The 14,533-nt window shown below is 45.6% G+C and overlaps 2 protein-coding genes across 3 annotated transcripts in view; both read left to right on the forward strand.

The window, feature by feature from the left end:
- The window catches only part of LOC147445918 (very-long-chain aldehyde decarbonylase GL1-10-like), a 39,876-nt gene that overhangs the window by 1,709 nt on the left and 23,634 nt on the right, over window positions 1-14,533 (forward strand). The window lies entirely within an intron of this gene.
- Window positions 2-11,702, forward strand: LOC147445919 (uncharacterized). Its single transcript, XM_086525250.1, has 2 exons — window positions 2-11,486; window positions 11,564-11,702. Exons 1-2 carry the CDS (start codon window positions 10,106-10,108, stop codon window positions 11,611-11,613), a joined length of 1,431 nt encoding a protein of 476 aa, XP_086381376.1. The 5' UTR covers window positions 2-10,105; the 3' UTR covers window positions 11,614-11,702.

A 14,533-nucleotide genomic window follows, 5' to 3' on the forward strand; every position in this document is an offset into this window, starting at 1 on the left:
TTTCATCTCCTTAGTTGAAAACTTTACCAGTTTTCATCTCCTTAGTAAACTATCTGTGTGTTCGTGTAATTCAAGTATAAGACATCACCGGTCCTGATAGCTGATGACTTTGGAGAAGGGTCCGAAGCTTTCTCTCCGAATAGAGAGGAAGCGATCCCGTATCTCTTAATACACTCTGCACTGACATATGTAATGCATCTCCGCCAAAGTTGTATGGCATAGGCCGCATCTCCTGCTAGCTTCTGGTATCCCTCTGAATCTACCCGTCTCAATCTCAAGCTGGTGTGAAGATGACCGTATCTAACCAATGGCACACTGTAACCCATGTGTATCCATGCCCCTGTGAGTTGGAGAAGATGCTCTTTATAGAAAGCCATCTTCGTGCCAACTCGTGTTTCAGCTCTATCCATGTCCTCCTGGTGTCTAAATGGTCAGGTCCTGGCGAATGAGTAGTAATCTCCACTTGTGTAAGAGACACCGATGGTGTATCTGGAGAAGTACTGGAAGGGAGGCAAGCTGTCCATGCTGAACCATGATGACATTTGTGCATACCAGCATAATGTGTTCCCCCTGCAAAGCTAATTGTCTGAAGGACTCAAGGGCGAATCTAGCATAATTGTCTCTAGTAGTATCCCATAAGTTGTGCATAAAGGAGGCTGATCTTGTAAGTGCCTCTATCTCCATGGGGGGCTCTTCCTCTCTCTCCTCCACATGCCAATTCACTCTTTTTCCCTTCAAAGGTAGTGGAGCATGGTTACAAAGTTCACTTGGCGTGTGTAAGAGAGAGGATATGGTAGGTCCTCATATATTTATGTGTGGTATTTTATTGGAAAGGTTGATATTGCAGATCCTATGTAAGTGTGTGTGTGTGGCCCTCCCCCATTCCAGAGGAGAGATCCACGTGGTGGAGGATAGTCCACCAAGTGGATCTATCCCCCACCAATTGCAATAAAAAAATTCCATGTGCACTCTACTCTAATGATCTCGTGTGGCACAGAGGCCTTGTCTCTAATCAGCCGAGAGATCATAGATACCAGGGGCCTCTCCATACCTCTCCACCCATCTTGACCCATAAAGGGTCCCCAAACCTGAACCCCATAGAGCATATTGGAAGCTACCAAGGTATCAGAGAGCCCGAGTTTTGTTCGAATACATCTTCTCCAATCCTCCCAAGGCCGCATACGCTTTGGTCAGTCTAGTCTCTGCTTCTCTCTTCAAAGAAAACCTTGGCCCTATGAAGACTATCCCAAGATAAGTGTATGCAGTTGTGTACTCCACAGTCTCCCAACCATAAGTGAATGTAGAGAGAGAGAGAGAGAGAGAGAGAGAGAGAGAGAGAGAGACGCGCATTGATTGTTGATTGGGCTAGAGGGAAGACGGTTTGGTAGCATCATTACATTGTTGGTCGGAGGCTTGGTTGGTGTCGAGGTCATTGGTGCTACCTATGGGATTTCTAAAGGTGTTGCTGCACGGAAGTAAAAGATAGATGCGGCTATTCTTATTGATTGGTATGCCCTCCTTGGGACAGAGGAGTTTTTAAATCTTGGCTCGGGAGTCCGGACACCCGATTGTTGTGCAGCATGGGACACATTGCAGAGGCTGCCATCGCGGTTATCACATGAGATTGGTTTTTCAAGGAGAGGTCTCTTGATCAATGCCTAGATTCTCATTGGTCGCTTGTCCGAGTGGTGGCCTCCTTGGGGAGGCGGTCTTGTGTCAACCATGTTTTCATAATAGAGGCGGCATCGTTTTCGAGGTGGTGGATTTGCAAGGATGGCCCTCGGTTGTGTTGGACTGGGATCCTTGTGAGTGGTAGTGACCTTCTTTACTGAGCGAGTGGGAGTATATTGTATCCTTGGAAGGAGGAGCAGCTTGAGGTCACGTTGCCCTCCTTGTCGTTCACGTTAGCAGTTAGAAGTATGGCTGTTAGAGTTTTGGGCCTTGGCATCTCAAGTGAACTGCCCAATATGAACCCATTATTTATTTGGCTTTTAGGTACTTATTTTACTTATTTGTCGAAGTCTAGGTAGAGCAATTTACTGAGGTGGGTATATATGTGACCCCTTGCCCCCATTGTACATACTACATAGTATGAGTCATTCATTGCCAAGGTTGATTGGTTCATGACTCTCATGCTCACTGCTCACTCTCCTTGGTCTACGCTTCTGCATCGTCGGCTTCGACATGGTATCAAAGCCGTGTGTTTGGAGAGCCTTGGTGGAGTACGTGCACCATGGAGCAGCCGTGAGAAGACTTGTGAAGTAAATTGTCTCCCTCGTCGCCGGTGCTAACCTCCTTCATACTTGCCTCTAGCGTTTCAAAACGCTGGCTACCACAACCCCTTGGCGTTTCCTCGCATCCCCTCTCCGCGAGTGCCACCCAACAAGTGCTATCGCTAGCGTTATAAAACGCTAGCGTTTTCAAGTGCTTCTAAGTTAGCGTCGACAAGTGTCCTCCCCTCTCGCTGGGTGTTTCAACATGCTTTGCCGATGGCACTGACACCCGCTCCTTTGTTTGTCTACGTTTTAAAACACTGCGATCGGCACGACACTTGGGTAGCGACGATGACAGTAGGAACACCGACCCTCCTCCCTGCTAGCATTTTAAAACGTTGTTTAGCAACTGGTTGTGTAGTTCCTCCTTGGGCAGTGGGTTCTCTTGCCAACAACCAAAAGCAATAGCTTTTGAGTGACCCCTTGGGGTAGCGGAATTTTGTGGAGAGCATTGTCCTGGGAGCGGCTTCGTGCCAACCCTGCGGCCATCAGCTCGGGAGAAGTGCAGATTGGATCTCTAAAAAGGGACTAGTTTTTGTGGAGCTGCTTGGGATTTGTTGTGGCCACTCTTTGGAGTGCAAGAAGGTACTAAGCTTAAATCTCGCAACTTCAATATGCCCCCCCCCTTGCTTGAGCGTTAGTGACAAATTTAAACGGCGATAATTGCGTGCATTGGAATTTGATTATGCAACTTTGTTTCTCATGGAAAGGCTTATGGGACTTTTACGATGGTTTAGAGCCCTCTCCTACGAGGGATCCTAATAATAGGTACACCCGCCTTTGAGATGACGAGTATCAAAAGTCGTGTGTCGATTGGGATGCTTATAACGCGAAGGCAATGTCGGCCATTGCGGAATCTCTTAAAAAGGAAATTTTTCCAGCCATTGAGAATTTGAAGAATGCCAACGAAATGTGGTTCAAGCTCGTTGGAATGTTTTACTGAGATTTTACGACACGAGCAATTGTCACAAACTGGTGACGTGGCAAAGCCACACGGACATACACACAAACTGTTGACGTGACAATCACCGGAAAATGCGTCGATAGGTTGATGTGGCAGAACGGATTTCTGCGTCTGGCGTTGACGTGGCAGATAGTACGGACGTCCGCACTTTACGCTTATTGTAGAGACGTTCCGTGTTTTAAGGTCAGTAGTACGGAATTCCGCTTCTTTTGCTGGCTTGTTTTCTATTGGCAGTTTTTGGGACAATTTTCTTTTGAGATCACTTGCTTTTGGGGTTCTGCTTTTAGCAACCCTTGTAATGTTTGTAAGGACCCAAGGGGGCTCACTCTGCAAAGCATCTGGACGCAGAGCCCGATAGCAAGCACCCGTGGGAGTTGTACTTTGCTCAAAGATTAATATAAAAAGAAATACCGAAATGGGTCCCAGTCCCCAGTCTTTGGGGACACAGAACTCCGTCAGGCCGTGTAGACTCTCTCTCTCTCTCTCTCTAAATTTGTGAAGTGTTTTGAAGTTAATCTCTACTGTATCGCGATAGAGTCTTGACTTGGGGTGTCCAATTTTGTTATAGTGGTATCAAAGCACAAAAAGATTCGTCTTCTACGGAGTATCCGATCTTTTTTTGCAGCACACGTAGACTTTTGTGAGAGACTTTTTGTGTCATGACCCCGGACTTATTAGCCACTCCTACCCTTCATACATCGTGCATGCCTCACTTTTGTCTTCATCGCTCTGTCTTACAGGGCATAAAGCCATAAAGAATCCCAGATTACACATGGGTTCTCGTGAAGAAACTGACAGAGACGACTCCTCTCAGTGGGAAGGCAAAGAAAAGTTGAAATCTGGCGGGGGAATTGAAGAAAAAAAAGAAGATTTGGGTAACTTTTTTTTTTTGACAGACAAGTTTGCTAGAATGGAGTACAAACGCCAATTGTAGATTGTCATATGTGTGAACAGATTGATTAAGTACTCTAGGCACCTGAGATTGGCGAAACACCTGAAGAATTACTCGATTGATAAGATTTACTGGAGATGGCGTGTGGCCATTGCTTCTCCTCTCCGGTAGGGGGGGAAAGCCGAAAGGACAAACGAGTGCAAAAAAGCAGAAATTGTACTTGCAGAACGAGATGGACAAAAACTCTTGAAATGATGATGAATCAAAGCGGAAAGGACAAACAAGTGCAGAAAAGCAGAAACTGTACTCACAGAACGAGATGGACAACAACTCTTGAAACGATGATGAATCAAAGGACCACCAAAAGATAAACTTGAGAGTTATAGAGGAGCATCCGAGTGTGGAAGAAAAGAAAAGATGAAAGCAAAATTGGTACCACATTGTGTGGGGTCTGACCTGAATCAGATGAACGAAAGTACAAAACTTTGCCCCACATGGGACAAAGAGAAAGATCAGGAAGCCCTCATTTTTCTTTGATGGAGGAGCCAAGGCAAACCTCTTTTCGCTTCAATTGGCGGTTGGACTTGGAATTATGCCCGACAGGTTGAGGTAGTTCTAGCGGCACCTGAACGAGATGTTGCCATGACACCGATCATTCGCAAACTTCGCTTGCAATGTTAGGGGTGTTTAGGGCATGAGGCTGTTATATCATGCCTTGGGAAGGGTGTGATGTTCTCCAAGGAATCCCTTGATACCATAAGAACAACGTCGTGGTTGACTATCGGGCAAAGAAAGCGACTTTGACAAATGAAGGGCAAAGAGATTGTACTTGATGAAATTCAGTTTCTTTACTGCATTTTCTTGAGAGAACTGAATGATGATTAAAGGTCAAATATGTTTGACCTTCAAAAAGAACGACAAGATTTTTTGCAATAGGGGTTGACTGTTTCCCTGAAGGCGTACAAAGCAAGTTGCCTTCATTACGTCGTGAAGATCACATGATTATTCGTGGTAGTGCACCACCCAACCGGCCACCTTACAGAGTTGGCTGAGGCCAAAAAAATGAAGCAAAGAACCAGAATTGATTCCCACATTATGAGGATTGATGATATACTTGACAGACTTCAGAATTCTACTTGCTGAATTGATCTGAAGAGTGATTATCATCAAATTTGTATTGCTCTTGGAGGCGTCTACAAGACGGCTTTAAGGACGACTTTTTGGGTTTTCCAGATGCTAAGGAAGCATAAATTGCTTATAAATGTGAAAAACTTCTTGTGAGAGATACACTTTCTGGGACACATCGTCTTAGTGACAGAAGTACAGATGAAGATTGAGACCATCGGCGATTGGCCCGATTTGAAGAATGTTCATGAAGTTAGAAGCTTCGTGGGCTTGTGTTCTCACTACAGACAGTTCATTCGGAAGTTTGTATTCCTCTTTGCACATTTTGACTCAGAAAGGAGTCCCTTTCTCGTGGGGACCGACAGAGGTGAATGCCTTTCAAACACTTAAGGAAAAAAATCTGACTTCTGGACCAATGTTGGCTTTGCCAGACTTGCAAAAGCCATTCGAAGTATATTGTGGTCGTAGTCTCGGAGCGGTCTTAGGCCATTGATTGCCTATGAAAGACGATTGTTTTCAAGGCTAGAATTGATAACACAGATTTATGAGAAAGAGCTATAGGCAATCATCCATACTTTTACTCAATGGCGACATTATCTACTCTCGGTCTTCACTAATTATCATAGTTTACGCTGCTCCTTGTCACGGAAGCAACTTTCGGAAAAGTAGATGCGGTGGGCTAACATCTTGTCACAGTTTTACTTTCATATTGTCCATGTGCATGGACAGATAAACTTGGTGGCAGATGCATTTTCTCGGAAGCCGCTAATCTTGGCTATTTCCGCAATTGATCATAGAATCTTGGAGGATATGGTTAATTAGTATGCCATCGATCCAGTTTTTCCAATGTATTCACTTAATACAGAATGGGGAGGTACAGGATATTCCGTACAGGATGGCTACTTGATGAAGAAAACGATGTGCGTCACACAACCATTGAGGGAAAATGTTTTGACTGAGTGCCATTGTCCACCTTTTACAGGACTCCGCGGCATTGACATCACCTTGAAAGGTGTGAAGCGTTATTTCTTTTGGTCGAGACTCAAGAAGGATGTGGACCACTTGCTTTGCAGTTGTTTAGTATGCCAGAAGGTCAAGTTTGACAGGCATAAGGCACAGGGATTACTACAGCCTTTACCCATGCCCACGCGCCTCTGGGAAAGTATTGTAATGGATTTCATCCTTGATCCCCTGAAGACACAAAGTGGGCATGATGGCCTTTGGACGGTCATCGACAGATTCAGTAATCTGGCTCATTTCTCTGGAGTAAAGAAGACAATTAAGCCGGATCCTTTGGCAAAACTGTTCGAATATATGGCATGTCTGAGTCCATTGTTTCGGACAAAGATCTCGGGTCTACTAGTTGTTTTGGATGGCAATCTGGGAGAGCATTGCACGTGGTTGTAGTTTCGTCCTCGTTCCACTCGTAGACAGATGGGCAATTTGAAATAGCCAATTCAATTGTTTGTGAATTTGTTGAAGTCTTCTGTCACGTGACACATCCCAACCCTATGTGTCCGTGGACAAGCTACACGATAACAGGGTTTCCGTCAAGTCCAGTCAAGTTAGATCAGAAGTGATCTTGCACTTTTGTGAGTCTATTCGTAGACCGTGCATGCCCAGTCACTCAGTGTAGATGCATATCCTTTGGTTGCACATTGCATAAGCATTTCCATCAGATTCCATCAGAGTCAGTTCGGGGATTTTTCAGATGACTTTATCCCATTTTGCCTATTTTTAACATATTTCACTTATTTATTAAGTGACTTTTGTTGGGTACTCAGTAGGGCAAATTGGGTACGAGCTTTTACCAAGTACGCAGGTCTAAAGACTTGGATTGCAGATTTGGTTAACAATATACCAGAATGGAACCAATTCAAGAAGTGGACCTGGTGTAAAAGGACAAAGTTTTGGGGGTAGAGGTATATCAACGGCGCTTCTCTTGAAACCGCAAGACAGGAGAGCTGGAAGCTCTGGGAACACTCACATCAATGTGTCTCCCTTGATCCTTATATCGAGAGGAAGTATGAGGACACGCGTGGATACCTCTATAGGCAGAGCATTGGGAAGAACCCCGGTGGGATGGAGGAGAAAGTCTTGTTACTAGCAAGAGTGGATGGCTTAAGGCTTAAGGATAAGATTGAACGGGCACAGTCGAGGACTTGCCCGTTATGCGGAATGGAAGAAGGTTCAAGGTCACTTACGCACTTGTTGGTACAGTGCCCTGAACTGGACAATCTCAGAAGCTCAATACGACCCTGTTTGGAACATGCTAGACGGCTGTTAAACAATTCGAGCGGTGAAGATACCGAAGTGTTACTCCTGGGAGGGGAGATTAGCGGAAAGCGATTGCCAGGTTGGGTTGTCCCCCGTGGGGCCCATAATGGTCGTCGTGGACCGCAGTTGAGGAGTGCCTATGCGGATAACGTTGCAGCATTCCTTTGCGGGGCCGTACCGCGATACTACAATGCTCTGGCCCGTGAGGGTGCTGAAAGCTCGTAGGGCTTGTAGTTATTGCGTACGGTGCGGTCTCGCCTAACATGGTCCTGGGGCTTTCCGAGCGGGCCTTGGTGACCATGGTTGGCCGGATCGGGATGCCTCCTTTGAGCCGACGCCCACCTTGGGTGTGGCAGTCCTACCGGACATCCGCTGGACGGGGGCATTTTTCTACCAGGCGAAAATCTTGGAGTACTTGGGCAAGATTCAGTACGGTCTGTGAGTTACAAGGGTTTGTCCCTCTCTCTCAGCCTTGGTCCTTAAATGCATCACTGAATTCGTTTGGTGATTTCCCGACGTTACCCTCGGGTGGCGTGACTAACAAGGGAACATGGACTGACTAACATGGCATGAAAAGACTTTTTACTCCCCCGAGGGGGAAACTTGCTTCCATTCCCCGTTGACATGCCACGATACGGCATGGAAGCGCTTTTCCCTTTGTCGGCAAGTCCGCAAGGTAATTTGTCTTTGACTCGTTTACGTGCACGCGAAGCAAAGGCAGTTCCTTGCTGGCTTGCCGGCTCTAGCCCAAAAAAGTAAAAAGTAAAAAAGGTAAGTTAATATATAAGCAAACCCAAGTTAGCACAAATTGGGAGATGAGCAAAGACACAGCAGGCTTCCCCAAGCAACAGTGTCCCACCCTCTCTCAGCAAGGCCCTCTCCATTCCCTTGGCGAGGCCGCTCCCACCAAGCTAGCCTTTTCATCACAGACTGCCTCTCCCTTCATGGCGTTTTCCACAACTTGCCATCGCCACCAAAGACCACACTTGCTTGGCGTTCTACCACCATCTGGCAGCAGCAGCCCTCAGGTTTTTACTAACGCCAGCTTTGTTGGACATGTAGCAGCAATTTCAGCCTTTAAAAACGCCCTAAACCCTGCAGCCCAACCAGCGTTTTATCTTCAGCATTCAGCCCGTAAATCGCAGCAGATCTGCAGTGTTTTGGCCTCCATTGTTCCGCGTTTTTACAGCCAGTTATCAGCGTTTTACAGCAGGTATTAAAGCAAGGAAAAACACAGCCATATGCATAGCTAGATCAGCATTTTTCATCACCAAGTCACCCTCGACAAGAGCAGTGAAATTCAGCCACAAGTCAGCCCGAAACAGTCCCCGATTCCCGTCGAAGAAGATCACAGATTCAGCCATCGTCGTCGTCATCATCGTCGTCGCCATCGGCACAGTCCCATTGCATCAGTCCATTGCATACGCATTGTACACCTTATGCAATCAAAGTAGACCACTCTCGTTGACGAGAGTGGGGCCTTCGGAGGAGGGTTTTACAACCTCTTGGTGTCATATCTCTTCTCTCTCTCCTTCTCTCAGTCTCATTCACTTGCACGCACAATACCCACTCACTTTGTTCGTGGTCACAACACTCTACAAGACGGAAGGCTCTCTCCTTCCCTAAGAACTAAAAGGAACCTTGAGCAATAAAGATCTCTAATCTTGAGAAAAAAACAACACTCATTCTTCTGCACCTTACATTGGTATCAGAGCTTTGGAAGTGTTCTGCATTACTCAAGGGAAGAACCACAAGAACCACAATAATTTTTTTTGTTTGTTGTGATCGCACGAACCCAAGTTTACTTGGGCGTGGCGATTCCTAATCGTGTTTTGTTGAAGAGTGACAGGAATCCCAAGAAAGAAGGGCTTGTCCAGCCTCCCCTTGTGTCTCTTTTCACTCGTTGAGAGCGGACCGTGCACTTAGCCGCCGGCCAATCGACGTGAGGTGGGAAAAAACAACCTTGGTGTGAGCGCAAGGCCGCCAAGCGGTGCGCCCGCAGAAAGGAGTAGAACTCGGGTGAAGAGAAGATCCTTCTCCAACGCGATTTGCAAGCGAAAGAACCCCTCATGAACCTCAAGACCCTTAAGAACCCAAGTTCCTCGCGAGCTTAAGACCCCAAGATCATAGTGCATGGTCGTCACCCGAAGCGGTATGGATACTTCGCATTCAGGTGATGAGCATGAGAGGGGCGATGAAGGATTTTCCCCACCAGGAGATTTTTCCAACCCTCCCTCTTCGCCATCTACGCCAGACCGTATGGAGGTAATGATGAAGCAAATGATGGCCATGATGGATAGACAGGAAGACAAGCGCCTTGCTTTAGAATGCGAGCGCGACGCAAGAAAAGAAAAGAACTAAGGAAGAAAGAAGCGGCAGCAAGAAACGCAACATTGGAGGCCGAGCGTGAAGCTCGACGAGAACTACACACTCAAGAATTGCTTGCCCAAGTTCTCGCCTTGAAGATCAAAGCACCCCAAAGGTCATGGGAGTTCCTCTCGTGGTGCAAGCCACAATGCGGATTTCAACAACCCAGTCACCGAAAAAGTGACTTTCAGTAAGTATGATGGTAAGATGGATGCTACGGTGATTCATTCTTGGTTGCATCAATTTAATGCTTATTTTGCAACAACTATGAAAACAGGAAATAGCAAAGTTTTGACGGCAGCTATGTACCTTGCCGGTGATGCCATAAATTGGTACCATGCATGGCAAGAGGCACAGCTAGCGGCTCACCTAGAGGCAGCCGATGATTTCACGCCCCTCTCTTTTAGTTGGGCTGATTTCCAAGACAAGCTCAAGGCGCGGTTTATGCCATCTCAGCACCTTGCACGCTTGAAAGAGGATTGTCGTAATCTCAAGCAACATGGTATGCCAGTCATGTCTTTTTCTAACCGTGTTTTGCAGCTAGGCACTCAACTACGTAAGTCGGATGATGAGCGCAAAGAGGCTTTTCTCTTTGGGTTAGACGAGTACATCAAGTTTGATGTTGAAGTCTTTGACCCCGCGGATCTCAACAAGGGGGTAGCAATCGCTCTCGCCCAAGAGATGAAGCACAATAAGGGAAAGCCTAAGGAGAACAAGTCTTCTCAAGGGACATCTCAGAATTCTCAGAACACACAGAATAGTAAGAACGGTAAGAATGGTAATTCTTCTAGCCCTTCTTCCTCTAATTCCTCGGAAAAGAACTCTAACAATGAATCTAAGGGTAAAGCTAAAGCACTTGCAAAACCTAAGCTAACCCCTGATGAAAAAGCTTCTCAAGGAATTATAGGAGGATACATCACGGTGGAAGAACAAGTGATTTATGCTAAAGAAGGTAGATGTTTTCACATTAAGGGTCACATTAAGAAAAACTGTCCTAAGACAGTCCCACCTAAAGAACCAAAGGCACCCGCAACTACCACAAACTCTGTCACAATACAACCTGCATCTTCTCATGACTCTGACACACACATTGATGAATCGCTCATGAAGTGTTATGGTCATGTAAAAGGACAACGTTTTGTCGTATTGTTTGATCCAGGCAGTATGCATGATGTGATTAGTCCTCCTCTTGTTGAGAGAGCCCGCCTAGAGGTTAGTCAGAAATCTCCTCTCCAGGTTTCTGGCTTCGCTCCTGGCATGGACTCTCTTATCACGACGGAGTACCTTGATGTTATGTTTACCGTTCAGCAAGCTTCTTTTCCTAGGAAATTTCTTGTGTCTCCTCTCTCAGGATGTGATATGATTTTAGGCATTAAATGGTTTCGTGAACTTGATCCTGACATTAAATTTAGTGCTAACACGATCACTTTACATTTCGATACTGATTTCTCCCTCATCATTCGTGCTGAGGAGGGCTTGCATTCTTTGCCTCTCATCTCGCATGTACAGGTAAAGCGTGAATTACGACGAGGAGCACAAGCGGCATTCATTTATGTTGCTCCAGTTTCCCAGAGCATTCAGACTCCATGTAAGTATTCGGAGTTGTTTACGAAATTTAAATATCTCTTTTTGTAGGATTATCTTCCACCTCGTCTTCCACCACAGTGGCCGGAAGACCACCGCATCGAGCTTATGGAGGGAGCGCAGCCGGTTAGTAAAGCTCCCTACCGTTTGAACAAGTCACAGGAGGGAGAGTTAGAGCAACAACTCACGGAGTTGGTGGCTGGAAGATTCATACGTTCTAGTGTAAGTCCTTTTGCTGTCCCTATTTTGTTCGTTCGCAAGAAAGATGGTTCGTCTCGTTTGTGTGTTGATTACAGGGCACTAAACAAGATGACCGCCAAGAACAAGTTTCCGATGCCTCGCATTGAGTATATCTTGGATAAGCTCAATGTGGCAAAGGTTTTCAGCAAGGTCGATCTCAAAAGTGAATACCATCAGGTACGTGTATTTAAAGGCGACATTTTCAAGACTGTCTTTCGCACCGAGCGAGGGCAATGAGAGTATATTGTTATGCCTTTTGGATTGACAAGAGCCGTGGGTACATTCAATCGTCTCATGGTAGGTCGTTTCGACGACATGGTAGGTGTGTGTGTGTTCATCTTTGTAGATGATACTCTCATTTTTTTTGCATCGTGGGAATAACAAGAAAGAGATGTTGAAAGGGTACTAACTCGTTTGGATGAGTGTCAGTTGTACATTGCAGCTAAGAAGTCTGAATTTTTTCTTACTGAAGTCACTTATCTGGGTTATATCATTTCTGCGGAAGACGTCAAGCTAGACCCCGCGAAGGTGGAACAGGTTCGTAATTGGGATTTGCCCAAAACTGCATATGATGTGCGATCTTTTCTTGGTTTATATCAAGCATATAGTTCGCCCATAGAGAATTTTGCACGCATTTGCTGCATCTATGACTGATGTTTTGAAAGGGGTAAAGAATCGCCGTCAGCGCGTAGACTTGCCCGAGGCAGCCATTGAAGCTTTCGCAGCTCTCAAGGTTGCGGTGACAGAAGCACCGTGTCTTATCCTAGTCTCTTGGGATGATCCCTTTGAGGTATGGACGGATGCGAGCAATGTCGCTATAGGCGCTGTGCTCCAGCAGCATGGTCGCCCAATAGCTTTCCTTAGCCGGAAGCTCAATAGTGCGGAAAAGAATTATTCAGTTTATGATAAAGAACTTTTGTCTGTCATTCACTCTCTTAAGCATTGGAAGCATTTTTTGAATGGTAGAGAGTTTACAGTGCGCACAGATCATCAAGCCTTCAAGTGGCTCCAGTCTATGCCTAGTGCACATTGGAGTGATCGCCAAGCGCGGTGGTCACAATTTTTTGAGCAATTTGGCGGTTTGATTGAGTATGTGCCTGGAAAAGCTAACCCTGTTGCAGATGCGCTGAGTCGCAAAGGACAGATTTTGGCTCTTGAGTCAAGAACCACATTTTCCATACAGGGTGAGTCTTTTGACAGCATGAAGAATCAGTATGCAGATTCGGAGTTTGGTAAGTATTGGTTGCAGGCTCTTGCTTTCCAAGGGCCCAACAACTATCTCATTTGTAATGGATTGTTATTTTTTCGTCAGCGTCTATGTGTGTTGCCCTCTCTCAGGCTAGCGATATTGCATGATGTTCATGACTCTTACGGGTGGGCACACAGGGGTATGAACACCACATTGGAAAAGATTGAACGATTTTTCTATTGGCCTAAAATGCGCAAAGATGTGTTTAGTTATGTCACACATTGCACTATATGTCAAAAAGTAAAAGCTCCTCGGGGTAAGCAGCAAGGCCTCTTGCTTCCGCTGCCTATTCCCGAGGGACCTTTTCAGGATATCTCTATGGATTTTGTGACTAACTTACCACCAAGTCAGCATTCAAGAAACACTCAATGTTTAACTATTGTTGATCGTTTCAACAAATTTATGTTGATTCCTTGTAAGGCCACAGTTACTGCACAAGATGTTGCACGATTGTTCATAAAGCATTGGTACCTCCTGTGTGGTTTGCTAAAGTCTATTGTTTCAGATAGGGATGTTAAGTTTACGTCCAACTTTTGGCGTGCACTCTTTAAAAATTTTGGCACAAAGTTGAATTTTTCATCCGCTTTTCATCCATAGTCAGATGGTCAAACGAAAATTTATAATCAGTTGGCTTTTGATGTGTTGAAGTCTTATGTTCATGATCAGCAGTCTCAATGGGAGCTCTATCTCCCATTGGTTCAGGCTATTCTCAATGATTCCTTCTCTTCTGCTATTGGTCGATCTTCGTATGAGACAGCTTTTGGCCGTCGATTCCAGTCACTGTTGACTCGATCGGTCAGTCAAATGCCTGATGTCAATGTTGAAAGTCAGTCATTGGATGAGATTTCTGAGAGTGTGAAGCTTCGGCTAAGCAAGGCGCAGGAATCTTATTCTCGACAGGCTAACAAGCATCGTCAGGAGGTCTCGATCAAGGAAGGTGATTGGGTGTATCTATGAATTATGAAACATCGTCTTAAGCAAGTTGGAAAGAAATGTCCTAAGTTTTCGTATGTATGGTCCATTTCCAGTCATCAAAAAGATTAATGAGGTTTCAATGAAATTAAAGTTGCCTAACTTATGGTCAATGCACAACGTTTTCCATGTTTCTTGGTTGAAAGTGTTTCAGGGAACACCTCCAAAGAACGTTTCGGAAGAAGAAGAACCGGAGATCATCGATGAAGCAGAAGTCATGGAGCCGGAGCAAGTCTTGTTGCATCGGTTTCGCCATGGTTCGAAGAAACAAGTACGACAATATTTTTTGAAGTTCAAAGATCGAGGAACCCATGAAGCGGTGTGGGTAGACGAAGAGTTCTTCAAGAATTGTCCAGAGTTGTTGGCAGACTACAAGGAAGCCATGCATCTCGGTACCAGTACCTCACTTTAAAAAAGGAGGGGATGTCACGTGACACATCCCAACCCTATGTGTCCGTGAACAAGCTATACTATAACAAGGTTTCCGTCAAGTCCAGTCAAGTTAGATCAGAAGTGATGTGGCACTTTTGTGAGTCTATTCGTAGACCGTGCATGCCCAGTCACTCAGTGTAGATGCATATCCTCTGGTT

Source organism: Adiantum capillus-veneris, chromosome 12 (genome assembly GCF_014529385.1).
Source record: "Adiantum capillus-veneris isolate H3 chromosome 12, ASM1452938v2, whole genome shotgun sequence".
NCBI lineage: Eukaryota > Viridiplantae > Streptophyta > Polypodiopsida > Polypodiales > Pteridaceae > Adiantum > Adiantum capillus-veneris.